Source organism: Oncorhynchus clarkii, chromosome 8 (genome assembly GCF_045791955.1).
Source record: "Oncorhynchus clarkii lewisi isolate Uvic-CL-2024 chromosome 8, UVic_Ocla_1.0, whole genome shotgun sequence".
NCBI classification, from domain to species: domain Eukaryota; kingdom Metazoa; phylum Chordata; class Actinopteri; order Salmoniformes; family Salmonidae; genus Oncorhynchus; species Oncorhynchus clarkii.
In genome coordinates, this window is record NC_092154.1 from 25,555,765 (window position 1) to 25,574,250 (window position 18,486).

Genomic DNA, 18,486 nt, shown 5'->3' on the forward strand with positions numbered 1-18,486 from the left:
TAAATATGCAGTAGGCCTGCGTGTATCTAACCCTGAAACCTCGGAACGGCATGCACTGATCGTCGTGTTGGAAACGTGAGAGGATTTATTTGTCAGTCATACTGTATCGTCCTACTTTGAAGTGTAACCTGGAGTGAATGAGTTGAAGTCGGGTAGTTCATTGCTAGCACACAGCTAGAGCTTTTAACCTCTGCACCCCTGCAATGAAGGTATTTGTTTATATAATTGCACAATGTAAGGTCTAAAGTTTGCATGCCATGGCACCTCCATGACCTCTCACGTGCACTAGCTCACGCTCTGACACTCACACATTCGCGTGAACACATGACCGCTTGCTTTGAGGACTAATCGAAATGGAGAGCTGCGTCTCACAAAGCTGCTCTGCAGGAAGCTGCCAGTTACCAAGGCATGACAGTTCAGATCAGCTGGAGTTGGTGTGTTGTCAAAACAAAAGAGAGATGGATAGTATTACATGTTTTAAATGGGAGAGGAGTGAAAGTGATGAGTGCAGTGGGGAGTCCAGATGTGTTTTGACACTTGATAGTACAAATATTGCCAGTAATTGGAGACTGTAAATTATAGTTTGCTTAGTTGCCGTACAAATTATGAAGTGTAGGATGATGTTTGTTTTTATGATGTGCACTAACACTTTTAAAACAAGAACCTAGTTGTATTAGATTTTAAATTATTTATTTGGTAAGTTTTATTAAAAATGTTTTGTATTATTTTTGCTGGTCTTCCCTTTGCCTTCCACGGTGGTTTAAGATGGGTGCCTATGAGGAAGACACTCCCACTGCTTGACTATTTAAGTCCTAGGTTCCCCAGACCACCATTCACCAGCCAGCCCAACCACTGGCACGGTAAGACCACTTATTGATTCTCTCTCTGTCTTTCTGTCTCTGTCTCTCTCCCTCATTCTCTCTTCAAGGCCTCTTACTTCTTTTGCAATCATTGTTCCCCCAGCCCTGCTGATTTCAAGGGTCCCCGATGTCACAATAGGACAGTGTCCTTGCATCAGTGAGGTGACGTAAACTGCATACTGTAGGCGTGCCCCACTTTGTTGACTCTTCTCGCTGAGGGTGTGAGACAGGCTGTGAAGACCTCAGACACTCCTGGTAAATTCACTGCCAGCCGTGTTGTGAGGTGAATTTATCGTCATCTGATTAACCACTAGCTATCTGGCTGTTGTGATGTTTAGGCGTGAGGTTAGGTCAGTCTGCCCTGGCTCACACTCACTATGGAATGTGTCAATAGACCACCGTCCAGGAGTGTGTGGGAGCCTTGAACTAATGCCAATTTGATTAGCAATATTACCAGGACCGGCAGACATGCCTACTGTGGAGTTATGTTGTGGTTTCAATGTTTAATTAACTAGCATTGTGCTTACTGAGACCTCCTAATGCTCTGAAATGGTAGAATAACCAAATAGAAAATGATTAGGTGTTAATGATATTTTAAGCAATCTAGTGGTGTAAAATGTTTCCATCTAAGCACCTACTGTGTTCATTGCATGTATCTAGCTCCTCATGCTTGAAGAGAAACTAAGAGAGCCAGCGACAAAGATAACTAACTAGTCTCTCCCTCTCCCCTCTTTCTCTCACTACAGCATTTTATTCATCCCCTTCAGTGTCTAATCAGACACCGTCCTGATCCACCCGGGCTGTGCCACCTACGGCTACCATCCCCCCCAACCCCATCTCCATTCCGAGCCTCTCACCCACTGACATCATGGGGGACGTAGTACAGATGCACTTCACAACGCCGGACTATGTGATCTTCGCCCTGCTGCTGGTGGCGTCCACGTGCATCGGCCTGTTCTACGCCCTGTCCGGCGGGCGCCAGCGCACCACACAGGAGTTCTTATTGGCTGACCGTTCTATGAGCTGCTTGCCCGTGTCGCTGTCACTGCTCGCCACCTTCCAGTCAGCCGTGGCCATCCTGGGAGCGCCCTCGGAGATCTACACCTATGGAACGCAGTACTGGTTCCTGGGAGTCTCCTACTTCCTCGGTCTGCTTATCCCTGCCCACGTCTTCATACCGGTCTTCTACAGGCTCCGCCTCACCAGCGCTTATGAGGTGAGCTCTAAGCCATTACCTTACATAGAGAGAGAACAGTGTCTGTTGATTATGAGGAGGAGTTTGTGCAGCTGAGTATCTCTGTGTGTCTGTCTTGCTAGAACCCTGGTAAGGAAGTCTAGTTGAATGCAACAAAAAAAACAATGTTGTCAGCATGTCTGTTAATTTCGAAACAATAGCTAAGTGTAAACCAGAGTCCGTCTCTCCATTGAGCATCATTGTGCAGCAGGTGAGTGTCGCTAACAACAGGAAAGTGCACCAAGTCTTCACTTGTATTGTCCTCAGAATAGACACATTCACAGATGACTCTTGCTTTATGATCTGTGATGGGCTTTAACATCCCTTTCCTTCTTCTCCTCTCTCTAATCTTTTCTGTCTTTTCTTCCTCTATAGTATTTGGAGCTGCGCTTCAATAAGACGGTGCGCATTATGGGGACCGTGACCTTTATCTTTCAGATGGTGTGTGTGTGTGTCCTTTACACTGGTGTAGTTATGTCTGTGTATATGCTCGTGTAATGTGTCTGTATTTTAATCAACCCCCTATGTTACATCTGTTTGCTTCCCTCTGAATGTTGAAAATGTTTTGTCACCTCAGGTGATCTATATGGGGGTGGTCCTCTATGCCCCAGCACTCGCACTCAATGCAGGTAAAGGGATCTGTCACATGGATTTACTACGTCATACTTTATTAAGTGGTAGAATAATAGTTGTACTGATTACATTCAGTGAGTGCTTTAGTACCTTTTCTGGCTTTATAGATGGTCAATGACCGGTGTGCTGTAATTGTGACATCTGTTGGTGATGTGTGCTGTTGATACTGTCCACCTGCAGTGACTGGATTTGACCTCTGGGGGGCAGTGCTGGCCATGGGACTGGTGTGCACCCTGTACACAACATTGGTGAGTTTCTCTTTTCATCAGTGAGTTTTCAATTCAGTCATCCATCTCCCTACAACTCTGAAGGCAATTATGATATATATGTCTGGATTTACAGTATGTATCTCTTGTCTGTCAGGGAGGGCTAAAGGCAGTCATCTGGACAGATGTGTTCCAGACCATTGTGATGTTTGCTGGCCAGCTGGCGGTCATCATAGTGGGGGCCCACCAGGCAGGGGGCATGGGAGAAGTTTGGCGGAAGGCCATGAACGGCAGCCGCATCGCTAGCCTGGAGTGAGTCTTCTCCAGTTCACCGAAAGAGACGTAACGGTCCCTGGACCAGTTACGAATGATATTGGAACTGGTCAATTGCTCTGTGTGTAGGAAAAGTGTTGTAACCCTCCTCCCCTTTGACCTGCGCTCTGTGCAGCCTCAACCCTGACCCGACGGAGAGGCACACTTTCTGGACGCTGGGGGTGGGCGGGGTATTCCTCATGCTGGCTCTGTACGGGGTCAACCAGGCCCAGGTTCAGAGGTACCTCAGCTCCCGCACTGAGAGGGAGGCTGTCATGTAAGCATCAACACTAACACCTGGTTGAACTGGATTCACATTAAAGATCATGTTAAGAATTAACAATTGCTTAGGTGCGTAATGTTAATTTATGTTGTGGTGTGTGTCTCCAGGTCATGCTACGTGGTGTTTCCCTGCCAGCAGGTGGTGTTGTGTCTAGGTTGTCTGATGGGCCTGGTGATGTTTGCTCGCTATGGTGAGGAAAGCCCGCTTGATAAGGGCTACGTCAAAACCAATGACCAGGCAAGTAGGACTACTTCCTTCCACAACAACTTTAGATTTTACTACCTTCACAACAGCCTTAGGAATAGCTACCCCCATAACAACCTTAGGACTAGCTACCTCCATAACAACCTTAGGACTAGCTACCTCTATAATAACCTTAGGAATAGCTACCTCTATAACAACCTTAGGAATAGCTACCTCCATGACAACCTTAGGAATAGCTACCTCCATGACAACCTTAGGAATAGCTACCTCCATGACAACCTTAGGAATAGCTACAGTGCCTTGCGAAAGTATTTGGCCCCCTTGAACTTTGCGACCTTTTGCCACATTTCAGGCTTCAAACATAAAGATATAAAACTGTATTTTTTTGTGAAGAATCAACAACAAGTGGGACACAATCATGAAGTGGAACGACATTTATTGGATATTTCAAACTTTTTTAACAAATCAAAAACTGAAAAATTGGGTGTGCAAAATTATTCAGCCCCTTTACTTTCAGTGCAGCAAACTCTCTCCAGAATTTCAGTGAGGATCTCTGAATGATCCAATGTTGACCTAAATGACTAATGATGATAAATACAATCCACCTGTGTGTAATCAAGTCTCCGTATAAATGCACCTGCACTGTGATAGCCTCAGAGGTCCGTCAAAAGCGCAGAGAGCATCATGAAGAACAAGGAACACACCAGGCAGGTCCGAGATACTGTTGTGCAGAAGTTTAAAGCCGGATTTGGATACAAAAAGATTTCCCAAGCTTTAAACATTCCAAGGAGCACTGTGCAAGCGATAATATTGAAATGGAAGGAGTATCAGACCACTGCAAATCTACCAAGACCTGGCCGTCCCTCTAAACTTTCAACTCATACAAGGAGAAGACTGATCAGAGATGCAGCCAAGAGGCCCATGATCACTCTGGATGAACTGCAGAGATCTACAGCTGAGGTGGGAGACTCTGTCCATAGGACAACAATCAGTCGTAAATTGCACAAATCTGGCCTTTATTAAAGAGTGGCAAAAAGAAAGCCATTTCTTAAAGATATCCATAAAAAGTGTCGTTTAAAGTTTGCCACAAGCCACCTGGGAGACACACCAAACATGTGGAAGAAGGTGCTCTGGTCAGATGAAACCAAAATGGAACTTTTTGGCAACAATGCAAAACGTTATGTTTGGCGTAAAAGCAACACAGCTGAACACACCATCCCCACTGTCAAACATGGTGGTGGCAGCATCATGGTTTGGGCCTGCTTTTCTTCAGCAGGGACAGGGAAGATGGTTCAAATTGATGGGAAGATGGATGGAGCCAAATACAGGACCATTCTGGAAGAAAACCTGATGGATTCTCAAAAGACCTGAGACTGGGACGGAGATTTGTCTTCCAACAAGACAATGATCCAAAACATAAAGCAAAATCTACAATGGAATGGTTCAAAAATAAACATATCCAGGTGTTAGAATGGCCAAGTCAAAGTCCAGACCTGAATCCAATCGAGAATCTGTGGAAAGAACTGAAAACTGCTGTTCACAAATGCTCTCCATCCAACCTCACTGAGCTCGAGCTGTTTTGCAAGGAGGAATGGGAAAAAATGTCAGTCTCTCGATGTGCAAAACTGATAGAGACATACCCCAAGCGACTTACAGCTGTAATCGCAGCAAAAGGTGGCGCTACAAAGTATTAACTTAAGGGGGCTGAATAATTTTGCACGCCCAATTTTTCAGTTTTTGATTTGTTAAAAAAGTTTGAAATATCCAATAAATGTCGTTCCACTTCATGATTGTGTCCCACTTGTTGTTGATTCTTCACAAAAAAATACAGTTTTATATCTTTATGTTTGAAGCCTGAAATGTTGCAAAAGGTTGCAAAGTTCAAGGGGGCCGAATACTTTCGCAAGGCACTGTACCTCCATGACAACCTTAGGAATAGCTACCTCCATGACAACCTTAGGAATAGCTACCTCCATGACAACCTTAGGAATAGCTACCTCCATGACAACCTTAGGAATAGCTACCTCCATGACAACCTTAGGAATAGCTACCTCCATGACAACCTTAGGAATAGCTACCTCCATGACAACCTTAGGAATAGCTACCTCCATGACAACCTTAGGAATAGCTACCTCCATGACAACCTTAGGAATAGCTACCTCCATGACAACCTTAGGAATAGCTACCTCCATGACAACCATAGGAATAGCCACCTCCATGACAACCTTATGAATAGCTACCTCCATGGCAACCTTAGGAATAGCTACCTCCATGGCAACCTTAGGAATAGCTACCTCCATGGCAACCTTAGGAATAGCTACCTCCATGGCAACCTTAGGAATAGCTACCTCCATGACAACCTTAGGAATAGCTACCTCCATGACAACCTTAGGAATAGCTACCTCCATGACAACCTTAGGACTAGCTCCCTCCATGACAACCTCAGGACTAGCTCCCTCCATGACAACCTCAGGACTAGCTCCCTCCATGACAACCTCAGGACTAGCTCCCTCCATGACAACCTCAGGACTAGCTCCCTCCATGACAACCTCAGGACTAGCTCCCTCCATGACAACCTCAGGACTAGCTCCCTCCATGACAACCTTAGGACTAGCTCCCTCCATGACAACCTTAGGACTAGCTCCCTCCATGACAACCTTAGGACTAGCTCCCTCCATGACAACCTTAGGACTAGCTCCCTCCATGACAACCTTAGGACTAGCTCCCTCCATGACAACCTTAGGACTAGCTCCCTCCATGACAACCTTAGGACTAGCTCCCTCCATGACAACCTCAGGACTAGCTCCCTCCATGACAACCTCAGGACTAGCTCCCTCCATGACAACCTCAGGACTAGCTCCCTCCATAACAGCCTGAGGCTTTGCTAACTCTCATATATTTAGGCATTTCCTGCACTCATTTGAGATAATTTCCACACAGCCACATAGGGCTACACGATATGGGCAAACAATGTAGTATTTTTATTTATTTATTATTTCACTTGTGATTTAGAGCAAAACACTTGGGTGAACTGTTGGAATCCTGGAAATATAATGATTATTCTAATTGTATAGTTAGAATATAATAGGGGGCTCTTTGAATACAGTCTAGTTTGACAACGAATGAAAATGCCAGGGAAGAGTTGGTGTGACAGGGTAGGAACCAAAAGTGTTGATAAGTGTTTCCTAGGGGACCCTATAATCTTTGGCGTCATTAAAATGTCTTCACTTAGCTACTACATGTAGCCAACATATTCTTGCTTTGCGTATTCCTCATTGATTTAGAAGATACTGTTGCACAAACAAGGTGCTGATTTAAGTCTAAACCAGGCTGTATCGCTAATTACGTTTGCTCTGACTCAGTACGTTTATTAGCTAGTTAGCAATTAGCAGCTAACAATTAGCGCCTAACAAGATTTAGTAACAGCTTGCTATAAAAAGACAAACTAGCTATTTGCAGATGCAAGAAACACAAAATAATAGTGTAATTATAGAAAGCTAATGGATTTATAATAAGAAGCTAAGTGCAAACAGCATTGTTGTCATGAACCTTGTTGCATGTGCTGCATTGACCATACAGACTGAATGCAAGTGTCTCTTGAGGAACAACAAATTAGTTCCTTGCGTGACAGGGGGCGGGGCTAGGTCTGTGGAAAGTGGCATGGGGAGACTTAGAGCGATGACTCAAGGAGCGACGTAAACTATACAAATGGACGTTACACATGGCGTATTACGTTATAGAAGGTCAAGTAAAAACCCAAACCAGTCCATGCATCAATACCGGTATATCGTAAAATAGGGTATACCGCCAAGCCATACCTCACTGCACTGGCATCCTGATGTGACTGGCTATGTTAATGTCTCTCTTCAGATCATTGCCAATCAAAGGCTTGATGTTTGAGTTGAGGCCATTGTTTGGTTAAGCTCTCCCATAACTGTAATTTGTGAGGCTTCATTTTGGCGCTGTTGATCCAGTCTAAGTGGTAGTTTCTCCCTGTCTGCAGATGGTGCTGTACTTTGTGATGGATGTGTTCAGGGACCTGCCAGGCCTCCCAGGGCTGTTTGTAGCCTGCCTGTTCAGCGGAGCTCTCAGGTACTTTACTTAACTGCCCATGGCTCTCATGTTCGGTCTGTAGTACTAGTGAGACCTGTTTCTATGCTACATTAATGTCATAGTGTTGTGGTACACCACTTGAGGTTGTATTATGATACCGTTATGAATGCACTACACCATGCAATTTAGCCCCAGGACATTACTCTCAGCTTCCCTCCCTCTTGCGTTTCAGTACCATCTCATCAGCGTTTAACTCCCTAGCGACGGTAACCATGGAGGACCTGATCAAGCCTTACTGCCCGGCCATGACAGAGGCCAAAGCCACGCTGCTCTCAAAGGGACTGGGTGAGCTGCTGTTCCCTGAGTGGCCACACAGTGGCAGTGTTTCTAAACAGTGGCAGCAGTCTTCATGATTGATGAAAGTAATGTGGATTTTATAGAGCTTTTCTTTAAGTAACGTTGCTGGAGTGTAAAACCAATTTTGATTTCACCGTCCAAATACTGTGGAGTATGTTTATTTTTTTGTAACTTGTGGAGCACATTGAATGAGTACTGTACTGCTATGGTCCTGACCTGTGTTTCTCTTCCCTTCTGTTTTCCCAGCGTTGGCCTACGGTCTGGTATGTCTGACCATGGCCTACGTCGCATCTCTCATGGGCTCAGTGCTGCAGGTGAGGGACTCACACATTTCCCCTGCTGACTTTTGCTTTAGTTAATGGGTACTGAATTACATTTAGCAACGTTGCACTCATACGCCCCCCCCCCCCCCTTACACCTACTACTATCATTCAGTGGCTTCATAGGAGTTTTTCAAGAATTCTAAACCTCTTTTTCATTCACTCCCTCACTCTCCTCCAGGCAGCATTCAGTATCTTTGGGATGGTGGGTGGTCCTCTCCTTGGCCTCTTCTGTCTTGGAATGTTCTTCCCCTGGGCTAACTCCACTGTAAGTCAAAATGCTGCCTTGTTAACACGGGGGTCAAGTTGGCTAGCATTGAGGGATATTCAATTACAGGACACCATTTTGTTTTACTTTTTTACTGCACAATAAAATATATAAACTTTTTCATCATATCTGTGGTGAATTGGAGACATCTGTCTGATTTGATCCAGCTGTTCCTGTCTCTCTCTGTCCACAGGGTGCGATTGTAGGGTTGGTGGCAGGCCTGGCTATGGCGTTCTGGATTGGCATTGGTAATTTTGTGTCTCGTATGGCCGTGCCCACCCCTCTGCTCCCCATCATCAACGCCACCACTATGCCCCTCCGCGGCAACATGACTACCGCTGTCATGACAACCCTGATTACTTCAATCACCGCTAAACCAAAGTACATTCTTTTTTTCCCTTCTCGTTAAAATGATGGCATTTGAACCATTACAGCACTATCAAACATGAAGCGCTTGAGTTGTATCCCATTCTATCCCACCAAATATTGTACATGTTTTAAGGATGACTGCATAAGAATGATGATATGAATCTGACCAAGTATCTGTGTTTTCCTCTCTCCAGGCCTACAGGTGTGCAGGCCCTGTACAATCTGTCCTATTTGTGGTACAGTGCTCATAACTCTACCACTGTGGTGATAGTGGGACTGATAGTCAGCCTGTTGACCGGTCCTATGAAGGAGAAAGACCTGACCCCAGGGACTGTGTACCCTGTCCTGGGGAACCTGCTCTTCTTCCTGCCTGAACGCTACAGGGAGAAGCTCTGCTGTGTCACTCCACTGTCACACAAGGTAGCCCTCAGATCTATCCAGTGAATTCTTCTTAAAGTTTTTGTTAGCCACACTCTGTTTCTAATATAATTGTAACAATGTTTACTTTGATTACTTAATTACCATGTTTTTTGTATGTGTGTGGGAATGTTGTGCAGCCCAAAGCGATCAACACGCAGCCGTACCAGATGGCTCAGGAGAGCAACGGCGTTGCCCAACACAAAGAGGAGGAGAAAATAGAGAAGGATAAGAAGGACGAGGAGAGGGCCACCCCTCAGCCTTCCTGCCGACTGGCTCACACAGTGCAGGAGACGGCCTTGTAACAGACCCCCCCTACACACATGCCCCACCACTTCCACAACCCCCCCTCCCCCCTCAGCTCTCTCAACCCTTGGGGAGAGGACCCACGTGGGGCCAGAGAGGCAGCGGAGATCCAGTGTGCCTGGTCATGACTTCCATCAAGAACCACAGGGTCAATGTGGAGAAACAGGGAGATTCACCCCTGACCCTTACTCCCTGGAAAAACTGATACACCACAAATATATGGTGGTTTTTAAGAGTGCCAGAGTCCTCTGCTATAATGAAGAATAGTGCACTTACAACTGGACCCCCCCAGCCACTAATCGTGTATCTTGAAATCAATGATACGTCATTAAGGATGGCACTGGTCACAGTTTCCCTAAACTGAAGTAACTGGAAATCACTACTTATGAGCCTGGAGTTTTGAGAAGAGCCAAAATGTCTGAATTGAGGTGGATTCCTGGATGGAGAAATGCTAGCGCAACACAAGTGGCAATCATGCGCCGTGCTGAGGAGAAGTCTCATTGTTGTCCAGTTAGTAGATCTAAGAGCCTGGACTGAACAAAAGGGCTGTGATTGTCATTCTGTTATTTTGTTAAATGTATGATTGAAAGGTTGTGGACATACACATGCACTAAGTTGTTCAAATGACTGTGAAAATGGACCCAAGTCTCTTGTTTCTCAGAGAATCGGGTAGAGAGCAGGTAGCCTAGTGATTAAGAGCATTAGGCCAGTAACCGAAAGGTCCCTGGTTTTTATCCCCGAGCCGACTAGGTAAAAAATCATTCTATGTGTCCTTGAGTTAGGCACTTGACCCTAATTGCTCTTGTAAGTCGCTTGGGATAAGAGTCCGCTAAATGACTAAAATGTCAAATTAGCAGGCGGAGAAGAGGTACTTTAGATTTAACTGTCATTGCATATTATTTTTATAGAAAAGATTAAGCCGGTACGTCAGATGAACTATAAGAATTTTTAAAACCGGGTGGCTGCGATCCGAGTTCTCTTGAATGCTCTTCCCAACAGCTAAAGGTTTGAAGCTGTGCATGTGCATGATTCTCTACTTTACGCACAGTCTGTATTACTCCTTCGGCTGCCCACGGTGCCCAGAGAACAGGCTACTCTAGTGAAATGGTGCTTGTTTAATAAAATTAGATCAAAGCTGAATCCATGTCTGCAAGACCACATAATGATAGTATTCTACATAACAGAGCCACATATAATGGCATAGTGGAACATTATGCTGCTGTAGGACGAACAACCTCATTTTAGGACGATTGTGCGACGGGTCGCATTTTTCTCTCAAGTGGCCGAAGCTCAACAACATGCGCCACCAGGCAAAATATGTGCCTGATTGAAACCAAACACAAGCATGCTACAGCTTGTTAGCACCATCTACTAAATAATTAGCTCACTACATTGTTCAAAACAACACTGTAGAGATGTAAATGCATAACCCTATTAAACTGAGATCAAATGGTTAGCATGCAGATGCTGCATTTACATTTTACCAATAAAACTTCCAACAATTACCATTTAATGATTGACTGTGAGAAATGTGAAGGGAGGTTGACCACAATGTGTGCGTAAGGTTGATTGTGATCTTACAGACATTGATTCCACTTTGATCCAACTTTATTAAACCAGCACCGTTCGCCAGTGTAGCCTGTTCTCTGGGCAGCTGAACGAGTAGAGCATAGACTGTGTAAAGTACAGAATCCCACACATGCCCAGAATCTTCAAACCTTTAGCTATCGGGAAGAGGGTTCCAGAGAACTTGGCCTTTAAAAGATAATAATAATAATCCTTTAGGTCCCTGTAGACGGTTCCTAAAGCTCCTTTACATGGCCTTATTTGGCTTGCTATAGTAACTTAATAAAAAGGTAGATAACCTTAAACACTCTTAACATGCCATACAGTTATATATTGTAGATGGAGCTCAAGACATCACCTCATTTGCCATTAACTGGGATCACATTTTCAGGTCATGGAGTCTGCACTACTACTTCATCGAGAACCATATAACCTGCTGGTTAGCTAGTGACATTAATGCATGTAGAATACCTTATCCTCGCAGTCCATTCACACTGTAGATCCCATAGTTACTTCAGGTGCCTCATTAGTAGGCAGTGTGTGAATGTAGTTTAATTTTGATTACTGATCAGTGTGTAATTAGGATTGTGATACCGTATACTTATACTGCATAGTACATGTATAATGATTCTCCATATGTGTCTTCGATGTTTGTTATATTTACATGTATGACCTGTGTCTCGTCCACCCCACTGCTCTAACAGAGCATATTTACAGTGAAGGGGACAGCTCTGGTTCAAACTGGAAAACTGCAGCTCAACAGAGTTCAGTACTCAGAAATCTTAGGGTAGACTAATATATGTGATGTTCTTTGGTTGTATCTTTGAAGGACTTGGTTTCCTTTTGGCACTTCACTGTTTCTTGATGTTCAATGTACCAGGGGGAAACTTCCAATAATTTTCAAATGAAATAAGTACAATGTTTTATGGAGTGTTTTTGTAAGTGGCCACTTTATCTAATGATGTAAATGTTTTTCCAGAACAGTATCGGCGGTTGATTTAACATTGTTATTATGAAGACATTTATTTTTATTTTTTTTGGTCATTCGATGAGTATGAAAGCAGATGTTGAATTTTAATGATCATTTGTCAAGTGTTTCATATTCATGTTTCAAGGTCCTATTTGCAATCTGAAGAATTCTCATGTCATTCTCTGTTCAAAATCTTCATTTTGTACTCCTCCCATCTACTGGAATACCTAACCACACTACAGAATTCAAGTCAGGGTAATGTGGTAGTACTCTGAGATGATCTGGTATGTGGTGAGCTTGTGATTCCATATGGCCTGTTTGTCCCTCAAACAGGGACTCTACTTGTGTGTGTTTGTCTCTCTGTGGTTGTTTCTGTAGTTGGGGACTCGAGTGACATGCCTGTCCATCTGTCTTACTGTGGTTTGGGTTGGGATAACTTTTGATTGACTACATAGTGACTCATTCAGCCCATACCAATCTGCTTTAATTGTTTCCAAAGAGTTTTTACATAAATTCTGTAGAGCCATTTTCTACCTGCCTTTTTACCCCGTCTACCTTTATGGGGAATAAAGAAACTCTGGCTATGGGCAGATAGATATATTATTTATTTATTGTGGGGCTAATGTTGTGGCACTACTGACTGAATGCCATGCTATTAGGCTTCTGACACCATTGTTATCAATGACATACAGGCAAATTTTGCATTGGATCCTATGGCTACAGTCCGATACGAGCAAGGAATGTTGTTCATTCATCCCCACTGAAAAAATACCTCTTCTCGTTCAAAGCATATAGAAAATGATGTCATCGCTTTGTTTTGATAGTTTATTACCAAAAGAGAGAATATGTATATATTTCCATTGACTTCATTACTATTTGTTGCAAATGGAACTATGTTGTGGAACTTTTGAGTGGCGGCAGGTAGCCTGGTGGGTTGGAGCGTTGGGCCAGTACCCCGAAAGGTAGCTGGATCGAATCTCCGAGCTGACAAGATAAAAATATTTCGCTCTGCCCCTAAGCAAGGCAGTTAACCCACTGTTCCTTGGGCGCCGATGACGTGGATGTCGATTTAAGGCAGCTCTCCGCAACTCTGATTTTGAGGGGTTGGGTTAAATGCGGAAGACACATTTCAGTCGAATACATTGTACAACTGACGAGGTATCCCCCTTTCTATGTGCAAGTACCATTAAAATGTTTTGTGAATGGAGGGCAGAAGTGGTCAAGTAGTTGTTATACTATTTCTGTGTTTGCACAACAAAGCAACTTCAAGCTAGCGTTTTCTGTATGTTTGTACGTAATGAAGTTAGGGCTATCCCTTCTTGTTGTAACATTCACAAACATTTCTATCGTTCTTAGAGTTTTTTTTTTTAGTCCTTTTTTAATTGACATCCTGTGACCGACAAAGTTGATATTTTGTTGATAAAGTTGATTTGATAGTCTGTGATAAGATATGACTGAATTAATTCCTTTTTAATCATACCAGAAATGACTTGGAAGTGTTTGTAACGCTAAACTTTAAATTAAGTGAAGACCACCCCTTTCCAGGACATGTTTTGGATGAATTTACAGTCTGCAGTGCTGAGATACTGTTATTCAAGATGTCAATTTACCCAATGTGAGTTTAGGACTTTGTTTTAGTAATGCTGACATCTACTCAGAGCACAATCGAGACCTATTCTGTGATCTTGTTTTGAAGTTGACAGGGCCAACTATCTAGAAAAGATGAGTTGTAAAGTGACACGTGAAATATGAAGGGCAAAACGGTTGTATTGAGTTTGCTTGCACCAGCTAAATCATAGATTGGACTAAGTCAATTTACAGCCTGAACCGTAAAGTAGAAGATCTGTAAACCATTGCGTCCTAAAAATGATCAATCCTGAATAGCTTCTATCCATACCAATTTACTATGAGATGTGTTTAGTTTAGAGTACATTTAAAATGCACTTGGCCGTGAGAGAGAAGCATGGCACTTGGTCATTTCAAAAGATAATAAATATTCTGACTCAATATTTATTATTAATATTTGTTCTCCAATTTGTATGAATTCTTCCTAGTATGCATTCCCCAAAACCATAAGCAGTGGAGTTTGGTCAACTACACTGCTTTGGCTGTGCCTTCATATGATCTCTGTATCATGATTATTTTTTCATATTGTTGGATGTCATGGAAGTTGATTAGCTCGTACTAGGAGCACACTACAAAGGGGCAGCTGTGATAGGGTGGAGTTGAACTCTCATTTACCAAGCAGAATGAGATCTGTGTCCTGTTCATTATGTCAATGGGAGCCAAGGTTTTAAAAAATAACTGAATCGAGCTTCCCTTTTGGAAAAGCTCAAGTGGTACCTTTTCAGTTTGCAAACATTTTCTGTTTTGGACATTACTGAACACTCCCTAGGTCTGTGAGCGAAGTCTTCAGTAGTGGCTGTATCTGTGTCTGACCACCCTGGTGGACATGATTTCTCAAGGTTAAATGTTTAAGTGAATGAATTTTGGTAACAATTGTTGTTGCTCTGTTTTTTTTAAATAAAACGTTGGATTGGACGTGCTTTGTCAGATGTTTTGTCTTGTGTCCTGTCCTCCGGTAAGTATGCATATGGACACAGTGGATACGTCAACTAAACCCATTATTGAGGAAACCTCTTGTAGGTCAATTTGATAAAACAAACTTTTGAGGACTCAATCAGCCTTCATTTTGAGGATGAGGGAGTGAGAGCCTTCCACTGTGTCATTCCTTTCCTATCCCAAGGGAGGGCTGTTATCACTGCAGTATCCTTTAGCCTTCATTCTCCCTACTACTCCTAGCTCTTCTCTCTGGTGGGTCATTGTGACTGTGTCACCGGGTCACATGCCACTCCTGTGGCGTCTTTCTCCGCATGATGTTGGAACACTTTCCATCCCAGCTTTGTGCCAAGGACCGCAAACCTTCTGTTGCCACAACAACCTCTGCTGCCGCCACACCAAGCCCCTCATTCAGCCCAACTACAGCTCTTCCTTCTGGTCATATACTAATTCAAGTGGTAGACTCGCAGAAGGAACGCTAACTTTTGCCAAGTATGGTTGTCTTTCAGACGAACCTCGACAGACTGGGTTTTACTCATTAGGAACCTGTCTTGGCCATCTCTCTGGACCAAGCCATCAACCGGTCTGGTACATTAAATATTATTTTTCTTATTGACAAAGTTGTTGAGTTGTGCCTTCCTCCCTACTTTTCTTCCCTTCCTCCTTGTCCTCCCTCTCTCTATTCCTCTGGTGATTCCAGCTAGGCCAGGCCAACGAGGGGAGGCTGGACAGAAAGCTTAATAAATTCACTCAGCAATCAGTGTGTACTGGATATAATGAGCTGGAGATACAGAAACTATGTTGATTATCTCCTAACATGAAGGGAGATCAGGGTTATATGGGTTTATTGGCACAAACATCCACATTCAGACACACCTAAAGATCTATTTGCAGTTCAAGCCAAAAGGGCCTTTAAATCAAGTTTGTTTAGTTGATGACCCTCACGTTGAGGTCACTTGGTACAGAAATAACGCCATTGGATAATCCATGTCCTGGCATACAGTATGGGCTTGCCATTAAAATGAGAATGTGATTGTTTAAATATATGCGCATGCATTATATTGACCAGTGCAACAGAGCCTCTATTGGCCGATATGCTTTATCCTCTATGATCTAGACTAGAAAGTAAACTCAGTGGGAATGCTGGAACGTTGTGCACCACTGTCTGTCTCACATTGTTTCGCCAACATTTCTTCCTTTCCCTCTGTAAACCCTGCCTCAGTAGCACATCTCTGGCATGTCCAAATTAGCCATTAATATGAGAGGGGGGTTTATCAGACCCCCCCCCCCCCCCCCCCCCCCCCTGACAGATTTATAGAGCTAGCCTTGAACGCTGTACCGTTTCTCGTGGACCTGAGCCCATGTTGCTCAAGGGGTTCTGTGGTCTCGTCCATGTTACAGCCAACAAATTCTGTCTCTGTCTGCCTGAGCACAAATACTTTAAGCAGTTTAGCAATACAGTCTGTTAAAGTGTGTTTCTTGGTTAATATCAGAATATAAAATGTGTGTACCAAAGTCACATGACTTCATTATGTCATGGTAATGTATATTTTCTGGAAGATAACTTTTGCTAGGAGACAAGAAATGATACGCACACACACCAAAATACTGTAATATGAAGTAAAGTCTTTAAGATCACTCAACAGTGCAAGTATGTCAGATAGCACATACAAAGCCATAACGTGTCATTTACATCAACTTAGCAAAGTTTGCTGTGTGAATAAATGTTTACTCGCAAGTGGGCATTATTACACAGATATGGACTAGTACTCAGGGCTCCACAGCTGAACACATGGTTGCCAAGTGTTCTCACAACAATCCTCCCCTTCTGTTAATCTGTCCATCCTTTCACTCCCACCCCAAACACAACTACAACACTAAAAATAAAACAAATCCAGGAGACAGGGATAAAGATCAACTTTAATTCATCCTAAAGCTAAAAACACAAGTCACTGAAATGGTCAACATTGCTCTGAGACCCTCAAAACATTTGCACTCTTTGATCATAAATTATTTTACACACTTTTAGTGATTTATGTTTTATGCTGTGTAATAAATAAGTGGTACAATGTGCTAAGCAAAGTGATCCTTTGGTTTTGTATTTTATATCTTAATCTTTGTATCTAATCCCCTGGACATTGTAGGAGTTTCCGTGTTCAGCAAGTACATTACAATTCACTGCAGTTTCATAAGCAGTTGGATATAAGTTAAGTTGGATATATTGTTATTTCATCGCTCCTAGTACTAAATGGATCTGTCCATGTTGACCTCTGGGCTAGGGGTCAGTGGATGCGTCGCCTTCTCTCCTGACACTGGCGTCTGATTGGCTGACAGCAGTCCTCCCACACTCCCACAGTACAGCAAGGAGCGCATCGGCCACTTCTGTCAGTACAGGAGACATGTTCAACTGTAGTTAGTCTGTATGCTTATAATAAATCCTAACAAATGATAGATTATAGTCATAGAAATAATCTAAGTATTGATCCCTACTATATTTCTAATATTACGCAACAATTTACGTCTGATATTAATTAAACTTCTGGACATGAATTTATGACATGAAACACAGAGATAATGAGGAACAGATCAGGGTTATAAGCTATGATGACTAAGAAATGAAAACGATAAGCACCCAGCTAGTTTGATGTCACCAACCTTGACTGGGTGGAGGTAGCCCCCTGCCCTGGGGGGTAGTGGGAGTTCAGACAGAGGCCCTCCCTGATCCAGAGTCTCAGTAAGGTGGGCGATGTAGTCGGTGGCCAGGACCAGGACGTCCAGCTTGGAGAGCTTGGTGTCACGGGGGACGGAGGGCAGGGCTGCCTGCAGGCTGTGGAAGGCCTGACGGAGGTTGCGCACACGGCTCCTCTCCCTGGCCGCGTTCTCTGGGGAGTGATGGGACTTCATGGCCCTGCTAGGCTGCACCCCATTAACACACCCAGACCTCACCTGGACCACGCAGGAGGGGCAGAGACACGTATACGATAACATGGTAAATCAACACTTATATGGAGATAGGAAATGAGAAAATAATGTTAGAACAATGAATTTCAAATGACAGATTTAAGTTGGTAAACAACATCAGAGTGCACAATAACATCTGTTTCCATACCATAAGATCTGACATGTGAAGTTGATTTAGCAAATATTTAACATGAAGGGTCTAAATATTGTGTAAATATTAATTAACATAAATAGAAGCAAGTATAGCTGAGATGACCTGTCTACTTTTCAATTACTTTTTCAATTACTATATCCCTGAAGTGCCCACTGCTCATCTTTATTCCCTCCAGATTATGTAGAGGTTTTTACTTACCCACTTCTTAGGATCCCTACGTGTGGACTGTCTGTGTCCAGGCTGCGGGGTTCTCAGACTGAACTGGTTCTGTGAATACATCTTGGTCTGCTCTGCTGGAATGGACTTAGGATCCTCCAGCTGCTTTTCAGCCATGAATTCTTCAGGACCCCCAGCTACTCTAACGAAGACCAACCAGCCCCAAACAGATATCCAGCCACCCTAACGAAGACCCACAGAGACCCAGAGCTCGACTGCTCTTAACCGCAGCTACCCA

General features: G+C 43.5%; 2 protein-coding genes across 2 annotated transcripts; one reads left to right on the forward strand and one right to left on the reverse strand.

Annotated features, from left to right (window-relative positions):
* Positions 1–732: 732 nt before the first annotated feature.
* LOC139415172 (solute carrier family 5 member 6a) lies at positions 733–14,899 on the forward strand. Its single transcript, XM_071163052.1, has 16 exons — positions 733–860; positions 964–1,143; positions 1,607–2,076; positions 2,470–2,535; positions 2,672–2,723; positions 2,908–2,975; positions 3,091–3,245; positions 3,382–3,522; positions 3,636–3,765; positions 7,736–7,824; positions 8,018–8,130; positions 8,389–8,456; positions 8,644–8,730; positions 8,924–9,111; positions 9,294–9,519; positions 9,657–14,899. Exons 3-16 carry the CDS (start codon positions 1,729–1,731, stop codon positions 9,819–9,821), a joined length of 1,896 nt encoding a protein of 631 aa, XP_071019153.1. The 5' UTR covers positions 733–860; positions 964–1,143; positions 1,607–1,728; the 3' UTR covers positions 9,822–14,899.
* Positions 14,900–17,053: 2,154 nt separating this feature from the next.
* Positions 17,054–18,365, reverse strand: LOC139415607 (transcription factor 24-like). Its single transcript, XM_071163720.1, has 3 exons — positions 18,231–18,365; positions 17,573–17,863; positions 17,054–17,299 (listed from the first exon to the last, which is right to left on the reverse strand). The coding sequence occupies exons 1-3, from the start codon at positions 18,363–18,365 to the stop codon at positions 17,162–17,164; spliced, it is 564 nt and encodes a 187-aa protein (XP_071019821.1). The 3' UTR covers positions 17,054–17,161.
* Positions 18,366–18,486: the final 121 nt, after the last annotated feature.

What these genes read in the sequence shown, in the direction of transcription:
- LOC139415172 (XM_071163052.1), top strand. Translation starts at nt 1,729, where the DNA reads ATGGGGGACGTAGTACAGATGCACTTCACAACGCCGGACTATGTGATC. An exon ending in GCACCCTGTACACAACATTG is followed by an intron (nt 2,976 to 3,090) that starts GTGAGTTTCTCT and finishes CTTGTCTGTCAG; the next exon opens with GGAGGGCTAAAGGCAGTCAT. An exon ending in TCACTCCACTGTCACACAAG is followed by an intron (nt 9,520 to 9,656) that starts GTAGCCCTCAGA and finishes AATGTTGTGCAG; the next exon opens with CCCAAAGCGATCAACACGCA.
- LOC139415607 (XM_071163720.1), bottom strand. Translation starts at nt 18,365, where the DNA reads ATGGCTGAAAAGCAGCTGGAGGATCCTAAGTCCATTCCAGCAGAGCAG. An exon ending in GTAGGGATCCTAAGAAGTGG is followed by an intron (nt 17,864 to 18,230) that starts GTAAGTAAAAAC and finishes TGCGTGGTCCAG; the next exon opens with GTGAGGTCTGGGTGTGTTAA. An exon ending in GCTACCTCCACCCAGTCAAG is followed by an intron (nt 17,300 to 17,572) that starts GTTGGTGACATC and finishes CTGTACTGACAG; the next exon opens with AAGTGGCCGATGCGCTCCTT.